Raw genomic sequence first — 20,203 nt, forward strand, 5'->3', positions numbered from 1 at the left:
CATTTCATCTTTCCTATTTCTCTTGTTCTCATCAAAGTAAGAGATACATATTAAATTCTCTAAATGGTTCTTTTGAAGCTTCTCCCACTAAGCTTGAAGTGAGGAGGAAAGCACCTCCTTGTCTGTTGAAAGGATTTGGGGTTCACTGTGCAGCTTCCTCAAAAAAACTCCCCACCACCTTATGAGAACCTCTCATAGCTAGCTCTTAGCACTTTTTAGACCCATGTCTACGTTGAGAGGTTCATGAGTTATGAAATTGAGTATTGGGCATTTCCTATAAACATCTACATTTTGTGTCTTACAACTCACTTTGGCATCTGGTGTCTATCAAATCTCGGTACCTCAGTTGAAATTCCAGTTTAATATCCTGAACATGCTGCTCCCTCTTCCTGTGATCACCAGGACAAGATAGAACTTTATGTGTCTGATTAATTCTGATTTGTTAAGGTAAAGCAGCACCTTCTCTGGGGGAGTTTTTCATATCCTCTGCCACTAGACTGAGCTAATTATTCCTCCCAAGGACACAGAGTTCCATATGAACAATTATATTCCTTGCCATGCGGAATCGTTCTAGAGTCAGACAGCAAGATTCAAATCTTCTTTCACTAACTCTGATGTTAAGATTTTTTTTGAGCATGAGTTTTGCCAAAATATTTCTCTGAGCATGAGTTTTCTCAAAATAGCACTTAGGATTGTTGTCAGAATTAAATTAGACGATTTTAATGCATCTTAGACCAGTACCTGAGACAACTGAGGTGACATTTATTTTGTTGCTGAATATCTGTGCGTGTTTAGGAAGAAAGAACTGTATTCCTGAACAAGAAAGGAGTGTGTTAATTATTATGTAAGGAAAGTAAAATTTACTATGTTCTTCTTGGAAGTTCGAGAAGGGCTCAGAGTCCCTGAATACCTGGATGTCTGAGTGAAGAAGGAGACATATCATCATCAAAATGGAAAATTCCTTAGAAATGTATGCATGAAAGACCAAATATATTTTATAACAATCCAAAAATTTGGGGAAAGGCCAGCCCCAATGGCTTCCATTTGATGACACCAGCCAAAGTGATACAGCATCTTCAAAGTATTTTCTGATCCCATTATCCAAGAAAAGAGCAAATTAAGTCCTATAAGGCATGTCCCATTTTACTAGTCTCCCTAGCAGGTGCAAGGATAATGTCAGCAAAGTATGTCTGTGTGACACCATGGAAAGAAGACAAGTAAGCTATAGTTACAGTAATTTGTATTTACATGTAATCGAGGAAATAAGATCATATGGATATTTTAAAATAAAACTATCAGTTGAAAGAATATGTTTTCTTACTCAAGAGTTTTCTCAAGGCCCCTTTCATGTCTTTATTTCTCAGGCTATAAATGAAGGGGTTCAACATGGGAGTGACCACTGTGTACATCAATGAAGCAATTATGTTCTTGATGTTGGTGTTATTGGATGAGGGAGGAAAATATAGACCAATAATTGACCCATAGTAGAGAGTCACCACTGAGAGATGTGATCCACAAGTGGACAAGGCTTTGCAGATGCCCTTGGTAGAAGGAACCTGGAGGATGGTGGCCCCAATATGGCCATAAGAAACCACAATGCATAAGAATGGAAGCATAATGGCTGTTAATCCTGCAGTAAAGATCACCAATTGGTTGAGGGAAGTGTCTGAGCAGGACAATTCGAGCAGGGCAGCAAGGTCACAGAAGAAGTGGGGGATGGTGTGGTCAGCACAGAAGGACAGCCGAGCTAGGAGGAGAGTATGCAAAAGAGCACAAGCACAAGCAACGACCCAGGACCCAGCCACCAGCGTGACACAAATGCTCTGACTCATGATGATGGTATAATGCAAAGGGTGACAGATGGCCACATACCTGTCATAGGCCCTTGAAGTGATCAGGAAACTGTCTAAATCAGCAAAGAATATGAAAAAATATGTCTGTGAAATGCACCTGCATAAGGAATGGATTTGTACGTAGTATGCATGTCCACCAGCATCTTCGGGACAGTGACAGATGAGAATGCAATATCAGAGAAGGCCAAGTGGCTGAGGAAGAAGTACATGGGGTTGTGGAGGTGAGAGTCCAACCTGATGAGCAGGATGATGAGCAGGTTCCCCAGCACTGTGGTCAGGTACATGCCCAGGAACAGGGTGAAGAATACACCCTGCTGCTCTGGCCGGATGGGGAGCCCCAGGAGGAGGAACTCGGACATGCTGCTCTGGTTCTCCCTCCTCATGCTGGTATATCAGCTGAAGGGGACCGGTGAGAAAATTGAAAGGAAAATGTGGAATGTTTCTGGATAAAAAAGTGATCACTGTGGCATAGTATAACAAAGAGGTTCTTTTGATTTAGGAATGTCTTCATTCATATTTTCTTACATTTGAGGCATATTTTGCTGGATAAATGTAGAAAACATGTACATTTAGGATATGTAACCACTTTCTTTCTCAATCTGGTGCCAGTCTCTGCAAATTATAATACTAACAGTTAATGTTTATTGAATGTGGTCCTTGTGCACTATTCAAATAGCTCATGTATAGTAACTGATTCAACAGTCTTAAGTATATCACTGAGGGAGGTACCATTGTTATTTCCACTATTCAGATGGGCTACCTGAGGCAGACATTCTCAAAGTCACTGAAGTAAGAAAAGGACTGGCTGGGATTTGGACTCCAGAGTTTGTTCTCTGGAAGCAGAATAAATTACTTGACATCAGAAATCTCATTGCCCATGGGGCACCTGGGAAACTCAGTTGGTTAAGCATCTGACTCTTGATTTTGGCTCAGGTCATGATCTCAGGGTCATGAGATTGAGACACGCTCAGTGTGGAGTCTGCTTGAGATTCTCTCTTCCTCTTCCTCTCCCCGCCTCCCCGCTCAAGCTCTCTATCTCTCTCTAAAATAAGTAAATAATATCTTTAAAAGAAGAAATCTCATTGCCCTTCATAATTTTGTGTGTAGTGATCTGTTTAATTCTTCATCCTCTGCTTCTTGACACATTCCGTGATTACTGCTGATTTGTTCATTGGCTGTAGACCCAGAATCTATCATAGATAATTAACGAATACACAATATAAATCTGTTCTAATAAAAGATGTCACATTCAGTTAAATTCATCACAGTATCCTCTTAAGAAACTTACATCAGTCCTGTTCAAGACCTAGGTTTCACCCTAATAATCCTGGGGTCCCATTTTATTTAGTTGCCACATGGCAATCACACTCAAAGAAGTATGATCTAAAAGCCAAATGTGATTTTTAAAAGGAATTCTAATCTTTTCAGTGTCCCTAAAGTAGCCTATAAGAGATTTATTTCCTAACCTAAATCAATATTTATCAAAATATCTATGTGTTTTTTTAAAAGAGAAGGCAGGGATTCACTCTAACATATCAAAGCTTATTGTAAAGGTATATTGATTACAACAAAATGTATCTTTACAAAGATAAACTAATACAACAATGGAGGAAAACAGAGAGCCTAGAAACAGGCGTGTTTATGATGAGAACTTGGCCTCACCATTGCTTTGTCAACTGGATCTGGAAGGCAACCATGTACCACCAGACCTGGATCCCCCACCCCCAAATGAGTGAAAGGAAGAGTATAATCATGAACCATTTTAATCTAGTAGTTGGAAATTCATGTTGAACAATAACTTTCAAAGGCAACAGCAAAGGGAGCCACTCACTGTAATGTCTGGAACCAGATATCAAATCATAATATTTATAAATGGTTTTCTATTAGGTATCCCAGAAATAGGTGAAAGTGAGTTTTCTACTTAGTCCTAGAAGCAGAAGCCTCTGGCTTTCTGCACAGATTCCAGCACTTTGGACCCAACCTTGACCCCAACATCTTCATGGATTGTAGAAAATGAATGACAGAACACTCTCTCTAATTTACTTGAGATTCTTCAAATTATCTGGGTCAGTTTTTCTTGGGGGAACATGCAGAACGATGCCTATGTAGTGTGATTTCCAGAACAACACTGAAACTTCCACATCCCCACCCAAAACACCGCACTCAATAGGCTGCTGGTACTTGAAATTCATTCAACAAGAAAAAAAAAGGCTTTTAAGTTCCCAACTAAAGTAAATATTCCTGGAAGAGAAATTCCCATGGCCAACCCTCTCACTGAGATGGGATGGCTGGGAGCCATTCATATTTGGGGACCAGGTTTGGATGGCAGAACAAGGGCACTGACCTCCTCAGACAAAGTGAAGACAAGAGAAGGCTGGGGATTATAGGCAGAGTGAAAGTAGAGCTTGCAGACAAAAAACAAATTCACCATCTTTGCAGTTGGGCTGCTATAAGGCTAAAAATAGTCACATTGTTAATAAAATCTGACTTAGCACCTAATTTGTGCCAGGTGCTTTTCAAATACTGTTCATTTCCTTTCCCAACCTTTCGACATAGACATCCAGATCCTCATTTTAGAGACAAGAACACTGGAACTCAGTGATGAAACTTGCCCATTGTTAGACAGCACTAGTATCTGGTAAATTTGGAATTTGGTCCCAGGTCTATCTGTCTTCAAAGACTGTTTTGTTCCCACTATATTACATGCCTTCATTAATTATACCTTCAAGTAAGACAGAACTTGTTGCCTGAGAACACTCAAGAATTTTAGGAAGTATACTATGTGTTGGCTAATTGAATTTAAATTAAAAAAATAAAATAAAATAAAAGAATTTTAGGAAGTAAATCAGGAAGTTTGAGGATTAATGAAAACCTGTGCCTTCAAGATATGTGCCTAGAAGGTAATATTAATAATCATGATAACAATAACATTATAATAAAAATCATTCATTAATCACATATTTATTGTGTGAATAATATAGGCCAGCTGCTGTGACATGTACTTTATATCATCTCAGCCTAACAGGACCACAAAAAAGGCATTTTTTTTCATTTAACCAGTTGGAAACTAGGGCTCGGAGAGTATGAGTAATTTGCCTAAAATCATTCAGCATGAAAATTATGGACAGATCATTCAATCCCAGATCTATCTGATTTCAAATCTATGTTCCTAACCACCATGCTATACTGCCTCAGAGCATGGTTTGATGGAAAGGAGACATCTGGATATATGCTCCTCATTAAGGAGAAGAAGATGGGATCTGTAATTTCCCCCAAGCAGTTCGGTGGTTGCATGGCTTCAGTCCTTAATCAAATGATCAAAAGCAAATACAGAGACTAGGATACCAGCTATAGGATCTACAAAGATAGCTTCTCATAACAGAAAATTGTAGGTAGGCATATTTATAACTATTTGCAAAAACAATGCAGATTAAATTATTATTTTTTTTTAACCTGGGAAGTTTTTCTTATAGTGTGAATGCATGCCATATATTCAGCAAAACTGTAAAAGAGATAACATTTTCCTACAAGGAAATACCAACCTTAAGGAATTATAATTATTATGTTCACCTAAGTTATTAGAGATGATACAACAAAATTATAAGTGTTTGGCAAAAGTATAATCATATGCAAGATTTCTGTAGCAGATCATTCACACACACACACACACACACACACACACACACACACACACTTACGGCTGAGTGAAGTCTATAAGCACTATTCTTACCTAACTCAGTAATGATAAATTCAAGGACTGTCAGCTCCAGGATGGGAAATAATTTTTCATTTTCTTTCCAAACTATTTAGATCTGGGACAGGGAAAAAAGTCACAAGCTCAACCCTCAAATGAAGAGGAGGTACTCTCTTTTTCACCAGATCCAAGACAATGACAAAGGTATCAATTTTTATCAGCTAGGTTGGGAACCAGGGGATCAAGGCCACAAATTTCTGGTGTTGGACAATTTGGAAATAATTACTGCATTTCCCTTAACCATTCCCAGTGGAGATGTGTCTTTGCCATATATGATAGTCAACTCCTTTGGGAATATAAATGAGGACTCGTTTGCAGATTCACTTATTTGTAAAAAATTTTCAAACCGGGGGCACCTGGGTGGCTCAATCATTAAGTGTCTGCCTTCAGCTTAGGTCATGATCCCAGCGTTCTGGGATCAAGGCCCACATTGGGCTCCCTGCTCCATGGGAAGCCTGCTTCTCCCTCTCCCCACTCTCCCTGCCTATATTCATTCCCTCTCTCACTGTGTCTCTCTCTGTCAAATAAATAAATAAATAAATAAATAATTTTAAAAAAAAAGAATTTTCACATCATTAAACTCATTTAACCCTCCCAGTAATTCCTGAAGTATATAGCATTTCTCCCATTTTATTGTATTTGAGAGTGCTCAAAAAAATGCCAAATGAGGACTGAAACCCAAACACAGTAACTTCAGACCTAAAGCCTAATTCCACTGCACCATGATGCCTCTCTCATAATAACAGGCTCTGTATCATACGAACATCCTTCTCACATTTAATCTGAAACTGGGAAGAGAGTTGCTACTAGTCTCTGGGAAATAAAAACATTTATTGAGGATAGTTGGGCTTCTGTTTCTCAAAAATAGAGGGATTTTTTTCTTCCTTTAGAAACACCTGAATGTGTGCAGGATTTTTATTTATTTATTTAGTCAGTCATGACACATAATGATAGTTGGCACACACTCAGGGCTCAATATATATTCTTCTTTTTTGTCAATATATATTCTTTAACCATGAGTGTGAGAAGCCTTCAGAAACCTACTCCATTCAGGTTGGCAAAATTAGAGAAGAGACATAGAATCAAGTGGAGGAGATAGCATTTTCATTCATTATTTTTTTCAATAATTCATTCATTTACTCATTCATTTACTCAAAATGTTGTGTAACTTCTATGTGGCAAGAATATTATGAGGTATAGTGAGTAAAGATTTGAAAACACAGTTGTTATTGTTGGTTTTTTTTTTTCTGCAAGAGCTCCCAATCTAGGAGGAGGGACAAAAGGAACAGTGTGTCAAATGTTGTAGTGAGGGTGGGCGCTGACTGCCATAGGAGCACAGAGGAGGGGTATCAGACCCAAAATTAAGGGATCCAGTAAGGTAGGCTTTAGGAAGTTACGAGTCAGCAGAGACCCAAGACAATTCAAACAAGCAAAAAGTGACACGGACAGCATAGAGACAGAGCATTGGGAAGGGAGAAAAAACCAGAGGAATAGGAGAAGACCTGGAGAAAAGGAAGGATGACAAATTTGGGAAACTAGTATCAGGAAAATCAGATTGGCTGAAATGTATGCTTCAACAGGGGAAGAGGTTCATATGAGGCCAGAGAAATTAGCAGGAATGAATCATGCAGAACCTTGGAAGACATGATGAACAATCTATACTTTATCCAAAAGCAAAGAGAGAGCCATAGAAGGATTTGATCAGAAAATTGACAGTGTCATATTAAAAACTATCACAGTAGGTGAAGAATGGATAATGAGCATTTGTTAGCAGCAGCTGGAGGGGATGTTGGAAGGGCAAGGATGGAGTGATGGGATGCCAGGCAAGAAGCAGAGACTTGTTAGGAAGTGGCCACAGCTGGTTAGGTGGGAGGTTATAAAGTCTGTCTAGGAGACAATGGAGTTGGAAAGAACTATATGGATTCAAGTCTCCTTCAGAGTCAGAATCTAAAGAATGTGGTCATTTTGATATGAATTGATTTTGATAGACTATAGAAAATGAAGGCATTTAAAATCTCTCTAAATGTGTGGGTTGGACAGCAGTTGGTATGGCTGAGCTATTTACTGAGATAGGAGACATAGAAATAAAAACAGACTTGGAAAGGTTTTTTTTTAAGATTTTATTTATTTATTTATTTGAGAGCGAGTGAGTGAGAGGGAGCACAAGCTGGGGGAGGGGCAGAAGAAGTGGGAGAAGCAGACTCCCCACTGAGCAGGGAGCCCAATGTGGGACTTGATCCCAGGACCCTGTTTTAATGACCTGAGCCGAAGGCAGACACTTAACTGACTGAGCCACCCAGGTGCCCCAGACCTGAGAAGTTTTTAACAACTTAGTGTGAAGTACTATGGGTCATCCATAAGAAAGTCAGGGGGCAGGTGGATATATTTTGAAAAGAGAAATTCATGGACCATCAATATACAAGAGGATGAGATTGCCTAAAAAGAAATGAGATGAGTAAGAAAAGTTGAGAAAAAAGTTCAAGATTAGAGAGGAGAGAAGAAGTGGGGGAGAAGGGAGAGAGGGAAAGAAAAGCAAGGGAAGGGAAGAGAACAGGGCTGAATACAGACCATAAGGAACACTGACAGTCAAGAAAATGACAAAGAAAGAGTGTCCCCAAAAGACATCAAACAACAGAGATATAGAAGGAAAAAATGTGGGACCACTGAAGCTAAGGGAAGAGAATGGTAAGTTTTGAAAACCACCCATTGAATTGAGGAATAAGAAGGATTTTGGTGATGTAATATGTCAGTGAGTGCAGGGAACAGAATCTAGATTACAGTGGACTTAAGAATAAATGAAAATGCGAAGTCCAGAAGGTGGCTAGTTGGACTGATCCAACAATGAAGCTTTGCTAGATATGTAGTTTGGAAGACCACTGAGGTAAAGCCTTGGGCAAATTGGTAATAGAGTGATAAAACATGAGATCAATCCTGGAGAGGTTAACAGAATGAAGAAAAAAGAAATTTGGGAGAAAAAGGATAGGATCAGAGACTGGAAAATTTATGAGGCCAATGATTTTGCATAATGGGTGTAGGGGAAAGAGAGCAAAGAATTGAATATTCAAATTTAATATTTTATGGGTAAAGTAATTCCAAGTCTTCCTAATATGGCCATGGGAAGAGATGGCTAAAGTACAATAGAGGTCAAGGTCATTGAAAATGAGATCAAAGAATATATAAGCAAGGTTGTTGAGTGGTTCATTCATGCAAATGCTGAAGGCACCCAGTTGATAGTTAATTTGTAGAGGTGAAATAAACTGATCCAGGTGCCAAAATCTGTCACAAAACAGGAGTCACTGGAGTTTGATAGTTGGTGGTGTAGGCTTTGACATATAACAGTTTCTACTCTTTGCCCAATACTTTTTCAAGTACTTTGAAAAAGCTTTCTTTAGAATTAGATTAGAAAGATATCTAATTACAGTATAATATAAAAAGATAAGGAGTTACAGCCTAGTTTCAACCTATAAGGAAAGTGTTAAGGCAACTATGGTACACACTCATTGGAATTAATATTACATAGCCATACCAATGATATTTATGAAAAACTTAGGATATAACTTTTGAAAGAACATAACAGAAAATTATATATAAGCATGCTTATAACTCTATATGAAAATGCAGATTATCATATTTTTATTTTATTTTTTTGAGAAAGAGAGAGAGCATGCATGCACAAGCAGAGGGGCAGAGGGAGAGGGAGAGAAAGAATCTTAAGCAGGCTCCATGCCGAGCATGGAGCCATTTGTGGTGCTTGATTTCATGACCCTGAGATCATGACCTGAGCCAAAATCAAGAGTCAGATGCTTAACTGACTGAGCCACCCAGGTGCCCCAGATTATCATATTTTTAAAACCTGGAAGGATGTGCTCTGAAATGTTAACAGAAGCTACATTTTATAGGGAATAGAGGCATTTATATATTTTAAAAATATTTCTCTGCCATAATGTTTATATAATCATATATTTATTTTATAAGCAAAGAAAATTTCAGAGTCTTGTGAACCGTTGCTGAATTTCATGGTCTAGGAAGAAAGGTATAAGGGTTGACAAACTTTGAGAAGAGAAAGGCAGTTGCCCCTAATAGGCATCATTGCTGTGTCTGATTGCTCTTTTCCCCACCCCCATTCATTACACAGGCTCTGAAAATCAAGGCATAAAACCTTCAAAGGACAAGTTCCTGCAGCCTCAGGGAATAGTCCCTCTCCTAAAAATAACCTGCAGCCAAGAAGGAAATGCTTATTGCCACTAGCAAATAGTTTATATCCCACTGCTTTATGGGGCCTCTGCCTTTCTAAATACATGTGCAGAGAGAGAAGAAAGCATGATCTTTGTTGAATTTATCCCTGAATTTTTATTCCTTAGGACTGCGCACATAGAAATCCACTTTCTTTCTTTTCTTTCTTTTTTTCTTTCTTTCTTTCTTTTTCTTTCTTTCTTTCTTTCTTTCTTTCTTTCTTTCTTTCTTTCTTTCTTTCTTTCTTTCCTTCTTTCTTTTTTCTTTCTTTCTTTCTTTTTTTCTTTCTTTCCTTCTTCCTTCTTTTTCTTTCTTTCTTCCTTCTTCCTTCTTTCTTTCTTTCATTTATTTATTTATTTTAGTTTTTGATGTGGTGATCCACGATCCATTGTTTTCATATAACACCCAGTGCTCCATGCAGTACGTGCCCTCCTTAATACCCATCACAGGGCTAACCAATCCCCCCTCCCCCCTCCCCTCTAAAACCCTGTTTGTTTCTCAAAGTCCATAGTCTCTCATGGTTCATCTCTCCCTCCGATTTCCCGCCCTTCATTTTTCACCTCCTTCTCCTAATGTCCTCCATGCTATTCCTTATGTTCCACTAATAAGTGACACCATATGATAATTGACTTTCTCTGCTTGACTTATTTCACTTAGCATGATTTCCACCAGTCCCATCCATGTTGATGTAAAAGTTGGGTATTCATCCTTTCTGATGGCTGAGTAATATTCCATTGTATATATGGGCCACATCTTCTTTATCCATTCATCTGTTGAAGGGCATCTCGGCTCTTTCCACAGTTTGGCTATTGCGGACATTGCTGCTATGAACATTGGGGTGCATGTGGCCCTTCTTTTCACTACATCTGTGTCTTTGGGGTAAATACCCAGGAGTGCAATTGCTGGGTCATAGGGTAGCTCTATTTTTAAATTTTTGAGGCACCTCCACACTGTTTTCCAAAGTGGCTGTACCAATTTGCATTCCCACCAACAGTGTAAGAGGGTTCCCCTTTCTCCACAACCTCTCCAACATTTGTTGTTTCTTGCCCTGTCCATTTTTGCCATTCTAACTGGTGTAAGGTGGTATCTCAGTGTGGTTTTGGTTTGGGTTTCCCTGATGGCTAATGATGATGAACATTTTTTCATGTGTCTGTTAGCCATTTGTATGTCTTCTTCAGAGAAGTGTCTTTTCATATCTTCTGCCCATTTTTTGATTTGATTATTTGTTTTTTGGGTGTTGAGTTTGAGAAGTTCTTTACAGATCTTGGATACCAGCCCTTTAGATCCACTTTAAAAATGCTTACTGAATCATAGTGAAGATAAGAATGTGGTTTTCTAACAGTCTATAATAGAAAATCACTATTACATTATAAAAGATTGTTTCACTTGGATTCCTCTGGAAGCCAACTCTGAAACAAGAATTAAGGACAAACAGTTTATTGGGGATCAAAGGAGACAGCAACAGGAGGGTGAGAAAGTAAGACAGGGGAAGTAGGCTATAAACAAAGGACATCTCTTAATAAAATTATCACCTGGGCAAATGAAGCTAATTCCATTGCAAAAACACTAGACTCCAACACACCTCAGATTTTTCCACCCTAGAGGAGAATGAGCTAGGCTATTTGTGTACCAACTCCTGTCTGTATTTAACCGGGGCCTCTGGGATGTGGTTCTGGAGAACAGAGTGTTGATTTTCTGGCACTTCCAGCCTGCTGCATTTATAGACAGCCCGGGCTCCTGGGGCCAGAGAAAGCCCTCAAAGACATAAAAATACTGACAGTTGAAGTTCTAGCCAGAGTGCACTAAGATGGGCCAATAAATGGTTATGAGTGGGGACTGTACATTCACCTCCTACACTGTTCAGATCCACTCCTGTCTTGTTACAGATGTTTCAAGATGGTGGCCATAGGTACGAACTGAGGGAGAGACATCAACACAACATAGATGAAATGAGGATCCAGGCCACCTGTTTCTAAAATTTACTTTTGTTTTCTAATGCAAAATTTGCTGTTGTATCTACCTGACCTTATGAATTTTTGTGCCTGGCAGTACTCAGCTCCAGTCACATGATGGCCCATGGTTAGGCACTCCATCTCTACTAAAGCCCAAGAACTTGCCAGTAGCCCCTGGCTCCAGAAACACTGCATTGTAACTCTTTGCCAGGGGCTCCATGTGGTGCCATTAACTACCATGGACACCTCCAGCAAGCACCATGGATTCTGCCAACATCGATGATCCAATTAGTAGGCTCCCTTGCACCATAGCCTGAATCAGCTGCAAAGCCCTCTATTGCTTTAGATCCCATTTGAAATTGGCAGTCTATCAAGTCATTTGAAAAATCAATTAAAGCAGTATTCCAGGTGTGGTATGTGCTGTCTCCAAAATCTGAAGAGTCCTACAAGGTGCTGTGAAATGTGCAATAACTTGTCCCTTGCTTTCCAGCTAGAATTTTGTCTTTCATCCACCCAAGTGTAAACTCCTCTGTTGCCTTCTATGCCATGCTACCTGCCACAGGTCTCTCTTCTGTCTGTAGCATATCAGACTTCCATCTAAGGGGTCTCCATTTTGACTCCTTGTATTTCAATCTGTCCAAACCCACCTCACATAGCTTTGTCTGTGCCTTGCAGTCTACTCCTGTTGGTACCAATACCTATATAGCTTCCTATACCAGTATCTGAGCTCCCTACATCCTGTATTCAAGTATTGCTGTCTGTTCAATCTACTGACTTGCCTCACCATAGATTCTCCCTCCCCAGTGCACCAAGTATCTGCTGCGTCCCTCCCAGTGAGTCCAGTGCCTAGCCAAGCTAGCTTATGGCACACTTTGAGTTTGCTAAGCTGCTACTCAACAATATTCTGGTCACTTTTTCTCTGGCTTTTACCTAGAATGCTGTTGGTCATCAACAATTCTGAGTTAACAGTCTCCTGAGTCCCTTTGTTCTGGGGTACATGAAGTTGTGGCAGTAATACAAGGTCATTGGAGCCAGAAAAAAAGCTTGCCCAGCTATAAGCTTTGATCTACCACCTCCTAAACCCAGATATCAAGAAGGCCAAAATACTGGAGGGGAGAGGAGTGGAGGGGTGGGGTGGCTAGGTGATGGACATTGGGGAGGGTATGTGTTGTGGTGAGTGCTGTGTGTTGTGTGAGACTGATGAGTCACAAACCTGTACCCCTGAAACAAATAATACATTATATGTTAATTTTAAAAAGGCCAAAATAAACCCTCAAAGATTATTAACTCAAGGTATAAATACTCCTCTTTTTGTCATATATATCTCATTCCAAAGAATGACTAATGCCACAGTAAATGATCATTTTCTTCAAAGGGCAGTTTCAAAGAACCTGAAGCTTTATTTTTTTTTTAATTTTTAAATTATGTTCAGTTAGCCAACATATAGTACATCATTAGTTTTTGATGTAGTGTTCAACAATTCAGAAGCTTTTAAACTTTGAGTCCATTTTTCTGGATTGTGTGTGTATCAACATTTTTTCCGATTTACAAGTTTGTTTTCTTTGTGGGTTATTTTTTCCTCCCTCTCTCCCTTCCCCCCTTCTTTTCTTTCTTCCTTGAAAACTATTTTTGTTTGATGTAACCAAACCTAAGTTTGTCAAGAAAGTACTAAAATCTTGTCCCAAAAAGGTCCTGTCTCTTCCCACTTTGCACTTCATAATAATCACCAAAGAGAAGAAAGCCATTTTCTTTGGGTTACCTGGTGGGTAGACTCCAACAGGAACCTTTTGTGTAGGAGATAGTTCTACCCAAATTCTCAGAGGCCATCCAGTCATTCGGCTTTCTGTTTGGATCTGGTTGGATCCAGTAATTTCTCTCTTTTTTTTTTAACCTCTCTGGAGTTTACTTTATGTCGAAATGTGATTAAAGCAGAGCCTAAAAAGAAGGGAGACTGAAGATGCCTTGAGAGCCTTTCCCTGTGGGCTCATTCTCCAAGTTTCCCAGCACTAACATACCTGCCACAGCATATCTTTCCTAGGGGAATCAAGGGGAAAATCGGGCCAGTAATCTAAGTCTGCTGGGTGTTTTGAACTAGAAATTATAACATCTGCTACCTACCCCCTAGGGTTCTCTCCTTGGCTAGTTATACTCCTCAATTCATAGATTTGGGGCTGGTAGATAGGAGTGAGAATCTGAATGTGGAACTTTTCTTGTTGGTGCCCAAGAAATATCTAGGACCTTGGAAGCTGATATTTAGATCCCCTAAAGAGACTCTCAGGACACATTTACTTACCAAACATTGCATCATAAATGCAGGCAAGGTCAGTATTGAGATGGAATGGGTATTTTTCTCAGCACATATGGGTTTATATATGGGGATGGAAGAGGAAGAATGAGAAAGCTGATTCTGACATGGAGGAGAAGAGAGAATTAAAATGAGAGAGGGCAGGGAGGCACGGAGAAGGAGTAGAGACACGGAGTGACAGAAGAACAGAGAGAGAGAGGCAGAGAGAATGAGAAGTGGGAGAGAAGGAGGGAGAAAATGACAGATAAAGTGAAGGGACAGACAGGAAGAAAAAGAAAATAAAAAAGACAAAAGTGAACCAAGAGATAAAGAGATACAGGGAAGCGGTCTTCAGAGGAATTTCCACTTGCTTTAGATCTGACATTAGTCCAGTTGCTGAATGTGAGAAAGTGTGTTTTATTTTTTTAATTTAAAAAAGATTCTTTATTTAAATCCAGTGTAGTTAACATATACTGTATTATTAGTTTCAGGGGTAGAATTTAGTGATTCATTAGTTGCATATAACACCCAGTGCTTACTACATCAAGTGCCTTCCTTAATGCCCATCACTCAGTTACCCCATCCCCGCCCCCACCTCCCCTCCAGCAACCCTCGGTTTGTTTCCTAGAGTGGGAGAGGGTGTTTTATAGTCACCTTTGTGACTAGTGGCAAATGCCTCTAATGAGACAGTAACCTCCTGTCCCTACATTTAGGTAGGAATTAGCTTTGCGAAGCAATTGCTTCATTTTGTTGAATACCATGTGAAAGTTGGGAAGGACACGTGTGTTTTATTGCATACTGGTACCCAGATAACCAGAGTATTTAGATATTCCTGAGATCTTTCCAATACTGGTGTATTAGTTTCCTATTACTGCTCTAACAAATTACCACAAAGGTAGTGGCTTCAAAAACCCACGCATTTATTATCCTATAGTTCTGGAGGTCAGAAATCTGAAATGTTGGCACACCTTGGTGAGAGCTCTAAGGGAGAATTTGTTTCCTTGCCATGTTCTGTTTGTCTGTTTGTGTCCAGTTTTTAGAGGCCACCTGCATTCCTTGGCTCATGGCCCTTTCCCCATTTCCTACACCAGCAGCGTAACATTTTAAAATCTCTTCCTGACTGATTCTTCTGCTTCCCTCTTCTACATTTAAGGATACCTGTGATTATATTGGGCCCTCCCAGATAGTCCAGGATAATCTCGTTTTAAAGTCAGCTGATTAACAACCTTGATTCTATGTGCACTTTAACTCTCCCTTGTCATGTACCTTTTTATCCCTAGGTTCTGGGCACTAGGGTGGGGACGTCTTTGAGGGTTATTATATCTGCTTACCACAACAGACTAGCAGGTGTTGGAAGATGACAGGAACAACCAAAAGGGAGACGAAAACTTGGGATACAAGCTAAAAACTCACTTCTTTTGGCATATTTTGATTATAGTCCTAATTTTTCATTATGGGATGTTATTATGTTGCATAGGGAGGAAAGGAAGCATATTCAAAAAGATATACTTGGTATGTAATTTAAAATGTTGTATCATCACAACCTTCTATATGTTGTCAGTAGAAAATAAACTATAAATAATTTGCATGAAATACATGCTGGGAGTCAGCCTGATCTTTGCTTTCTCAACATGATATGGGATCCCAGGAAACCCACAACCACCAAGGGGAAGGAGTCTAAGTGACGTCAAATGAAAATGTGTCTTTCTTTTTTTTTTTTTAAAGATTTTATTTATTTATTTGACAGAGAGAGACACAGCGAGAGAGGGAACACAAGCAGGGGGAGTGGGAGAGGGAGAAGCAGGCCTCCTGCGGAGCAGGGAGCCCGATGTGGGGCTCGATCCCAGGACCCTGAGATCATGACTTGAGCTGAAGGCAGACGCTTAACGACTGAGCCACCCAGGCGCCCCGAAAATGTGTCTTTCTAAGGAAGTTGGAACAGAGAAGTCAGCAAGAGTGAGAGACGTGGAGGTAAGGGAGAAGAGGTTGGAAATGCAAGAGAGACACAGATTTTTCAGGGTCTTTAAGACATACTCAGGTTATAACACTTCATCTTAAGATCAATGGGAATCCTTTGAAGGTTTTCAAACAGGGAGAGTTATTTAGATTTTTAAAAAGAAATATAGGTTTTTAAGAAAAAAAAATCTCTCTTCAGCTGCAGTAGGGAGAATGGATAACATAATTCAGGGTTTTGTAAGAACCCTCTACTGAACTGAAAGAACCATCTACTAAATTAAAATAAAAATGTATGTATATCGATGAGTGTTCTTTAGCCAATACTATTTGTATCCTTTTATTTGAAAAATCTACCTCCCATCTGAAATTTAACAATTGAATTCAAATTGTTGAGGTCAAATCTTCTAAAGTTTGCTGTGCTGTGGTTGATGATTTGAAATACTCATCACAGAGCATTCTTGGGGCAAAAACATGGGTGAGACATCATATTCCATGGTCTGGTCCTCAGTGTCACAGATGGAAGAATTCTGGTTTGTCACTAATCCAAGAAAAGCTGGCTCTCATGAACAGTCCTTCATCAACAATTTTCCTAATTCCTTTATGTGCCAACATAAAAAAACATACGAGAAATAGGTTGTTTCCCACTTTCCAAAATAAAACATACGTATTTTTCATATGACTGCTAAAAATGATTATTTCAGAGTCCTTAATATTCTCAACCATTCTTCATTCCCAGCAGAGGAACGAGTATCATGAGGAGGGAGAACCAGAGCAGCGTGTCCGAGTTCCTCCTCCTGGGGCTCCCCATCCAGCCAGAGCAGCAGGGCGTGTTCTTCGCCCTGTTTCTGGGCATGTACCTGACCACAGTGCTGGGGAACCTGCTCATCATTCTGCTCATCAGGCTGGACTCTCGCCTCCACACCCCCATGTACTTCTTCCTCAGTCACTTGGCCTTCACCGATGTCTCTTTCTCATCTGTCACTGTCCCAAAAATGTTGATGGACATGCATGCTAAGTACAAATCCATCCCCTATGCAGGGTGCATTTCACAAATGTATCTTTTTATATTTTTTGCTGACCTGGACAGCTTCCTTATTACATCAATGGCATATGACTGCTATGTGGCTATATGTCACCCTCTTCATTATACCGCCATCATGAGGGAAGAGTTATGTGCCTTACTAGTGGCTATATCTTGGATCCTGTCCTGTGCCAGCTCCCTTTCCCACACCCTTCTCCTCACCCAGTTATCCTTCTGTGCTGCTAACACCATCTCTCATTTTTTCTGTGACCTTAGTGCTCTGCTCAAGCTGTCCTGCTCAGACATCTTTCTCAATGAATTGGTCATGTTCACAGTAGGGGTGGTGGTCATTACCCTGCCATTCATATGTATTCTGGTATCTTATGGCTACATTGGGGCCACCATCTTGAAAGTTCCTTCCACCAAGGGGATCGGCAAAGCATTGTCCACATGTGGCTCCCACCTGTCTGTAGTGTCTCTGTATTATGGGTCAATATTTGGGCAGTATCTTTCCCCCAAATTAAGCAATTTCATCAACAAGGACATCGTTGTGGCTCTTATGTACACAGTGGTCACACCCATGTTGAACCCTTTTATCTACAGCCTTAGGAACAGGGACATGAAAGAGGCCCTGGGGAAACTCTTCAGTAGGGCAACATTTTTCTCACAGTGATATGACATTTATTTAAATCAGAACCTCATTTTGGTTGACCTCATGTGTTTGATTTTCCATTTGAATATTTTTTAAAACTTTAATGTTTCCACCCTAAGACAAATAGTGACATGTTGGATGTGCTTGGTAAATATTTGTTGTCCAGAATTTCATTCCCTTATTAACAATGCTCTCTTTTATAAATACCTTTTGATCAGCAAATGCTAAGTTAATTTTATTACTTATTTCTGCAACTTGGGGTCATGAATAATACAATGATCTACAGTTTGGTTATCCCTTATTTGCGATTTTTGGAAACCATTATATCTGGGGCCCATAATCTCAAGCTTTAACCCACCCCAGAATCTAAAGAATTAGCTATATTATTTCACTACATTCTCTTATGTATCAGTTTTTTTTCAAATCCTCCAATTTTTTTTTAAGATTTTATTTACTTATTTGAGAGAGAGAGAGAGAGACAGTGAGAGAGGGAACGCAAGCAGTGGGAGAGGGAGAGGGAGAAACGGGCTCTCCACTGAGCAGGGAGCCCGATGAGGGGCTTGATCCCAGGACCCTGGGATCATGACCTGAGCCAAAGGCAGATGCTTAATGACTGAGTCACCCAGGTGCCCCAACAAATCCTCCAATTTTTAATAAAAAGCTCCTAATTGGATTTTTATGTAAGCTTTCCAGTTTTAAAATACTATATGGATCAAACAAAATGTGTATAGTCAGGGTAAGGTCTGCAAAGGTCACCAGTATTTAAACCCCATTGTAATGGGGTAACTCAGTAATGGGCATTAAGGAGGGCAAGAGACACAATGAGCACTGGGTGCTATACGCAAACAATGAACCATTGAACATCACATCAAAAACCAATGACGTACTATACCCTGGGTAATTGATTTTAAATAAATAAACAAACAAACAAACCTCACTGTAACATCTCTTGACTTGTATGACCTGCCCAGAGAGACAGAAATTACCATAGGCCAGATGGTAGGAGGATGAAGCAGTGGGGGAAGCTAAAGGCTGAGTGTCCCCACTGTACACTTAAGGGAATTAAGGCCCAGGAGAGGGGTGCCTGTCCAGGGAGCAGTGGTCTCTGGGTGTCCCATGCAGAGCACAGGTTCTTCCCACTGTTTCCTGTTTCCCTCAGAACGAAACTAATGGTGGTAATTGTTCTATCTCCAAGACCCCAGGGACTTTTTGCTGAATGCCTATATGCTTGCTGGAAAAAAAATGTGCAAGGTAAGGGTCAAAGATACTTAAAAGCCTTATTTTGGTAAATCTTATGTATCTTAAACAGATTTGCCTTCCATCTTTAAAGATCTTTTGAAATCAAAGTATCCAAACTGCTTGTCACTTGAGTAAGAGGAAGTGTATTACTCTCTGCCCATGATATAAAATGTTACAACAACAGCTCTAAAGATGGAGGGCCTGTAGGAAATCAAGACTCACCAGCCCACTTTTACCAACACTGTCTGGTTGTTGCTGCTTAGCCCCCATACACAATCATAAATGAGAGCATGCTTCATGTTGGCCTCCTTTGTAAATTAACCAAATTATAGTGCATACTCTCAGAAAGCATCATTGCTTTCCTACAAATGCCACTCCAGGTTCAGCACTGACTATCCATGGACAGCCCACCTTCCCAAGTGAAGAATAAAAGCAAAGCTTCTGAGTCCATAGTCTTTCATGGTTCGTCTCCCCCTCCGATTCCCCCCCCCTTCATTTTTCCCCTCCTGCTATCTTCTTCTTCTTTTTTTTTTTTTTTACATATAATGTATTATTTGCTTCAGAGGTACAGATCTGTGATTCAACAGTCTTGCACACTTCACAGCGCTCATGGTGATGGGTATTAAAGAGGGCACGTTCTGCATGGAGCACTGGGTGTTATGCACAAACAATGAATCATGGAACACTACATCAAAAACTAATGATGTAATGTATGGTCATTAACATAACAATAAAAATTTTTTTAAAAAACATTGTTAAAATGTCTATGCTACCCAGAACAATCTACACCTTCAATGCCATACCGATCAAAATTCCACTGACATTTTTCAAAGTGTTGGAACAAACAATCCTAAAATTTTATGGAATCAGAAAAGACCCCGAATTGCCAAGGATATGTTGTAAAAGAAAAACAAAGCTGGGGGCATCACGTTGCCCGATTTCAAGCTACATTACAAAGCAGTGATCACCAAGACAGCATGGTACTGGCACAAAAACAGACATATAGACCAATGGAACAGAATAGAGAACCCAGGTATGGACTCTCAACTCTACGGTCAAATAATCTTCAACAAAGCAGGAAAAAATATGCAATGGAAAAAAGACAGTCTCTTCAATAAATGGTGCTGAGAAAATGGGACAGCCACATGCAAAACAACCATTCTCTTACACCATACAGAAAGATAAACTCAAAATGGATGAAAGACCTCAATGTGAGATAGGAATCCATCAAAATCCTAGAGGAGAACATAGGCAGTAAC

The 20,203-nt window shown here is 39.8% G+C and overlaps 2 protein-coding genes across 2 annotated transcripts; one reads left to right on the forward strand and one right to left on the reverse strand.

Moving 5' to 3' along the window:
- Positions 1-1,295: 1,295 nt before the first annotated feature.
- On the reverse strand, positions 1,296-2,236 carry LOC110581674 (olfactory receptor 1J1-like). Its single transcript, XM_021691589.1, is given in 2 exon segments — positions 1,296-1,951; positions 1,954-2,236. Coding segments are annotated over 2 exon segments (939 nt in total).
- A 14,548-nt stretch (positions 2,237-16,784) lies between these two features.
- LOC110581805 (olfactory receptor 1J2) lies at positions 16,785-17,726 on the forward strand. The gene has a single exon (XM_021691700.1). The coding sequence runs from the start codon at positions 16,785-16,787 to the stop codon at positions 17,724-17,726; it is 942 nt and encodes a 313-aa protein (XP_021547375.1).
- Positions 17,727-20,203: the final 2,477 nt, after the last annotated feature.

The sequence above is a fragment of the Neomonachus schauinslandi genome, chromosome 13, assembly GCF_002201575.2.
Source record: "Neomonachus schauinslandi chromosome 13, ASM220157v2, whole genome shotgun sequence".
In the NCBI taxonomy this organism is placed as follows: domain Eukaryota; kingdom Metazoa; phylum Chordata; class Mammalia; order Carnivora; family Phocidae; genus Neomonachus; species Neomonachus schauinslandi.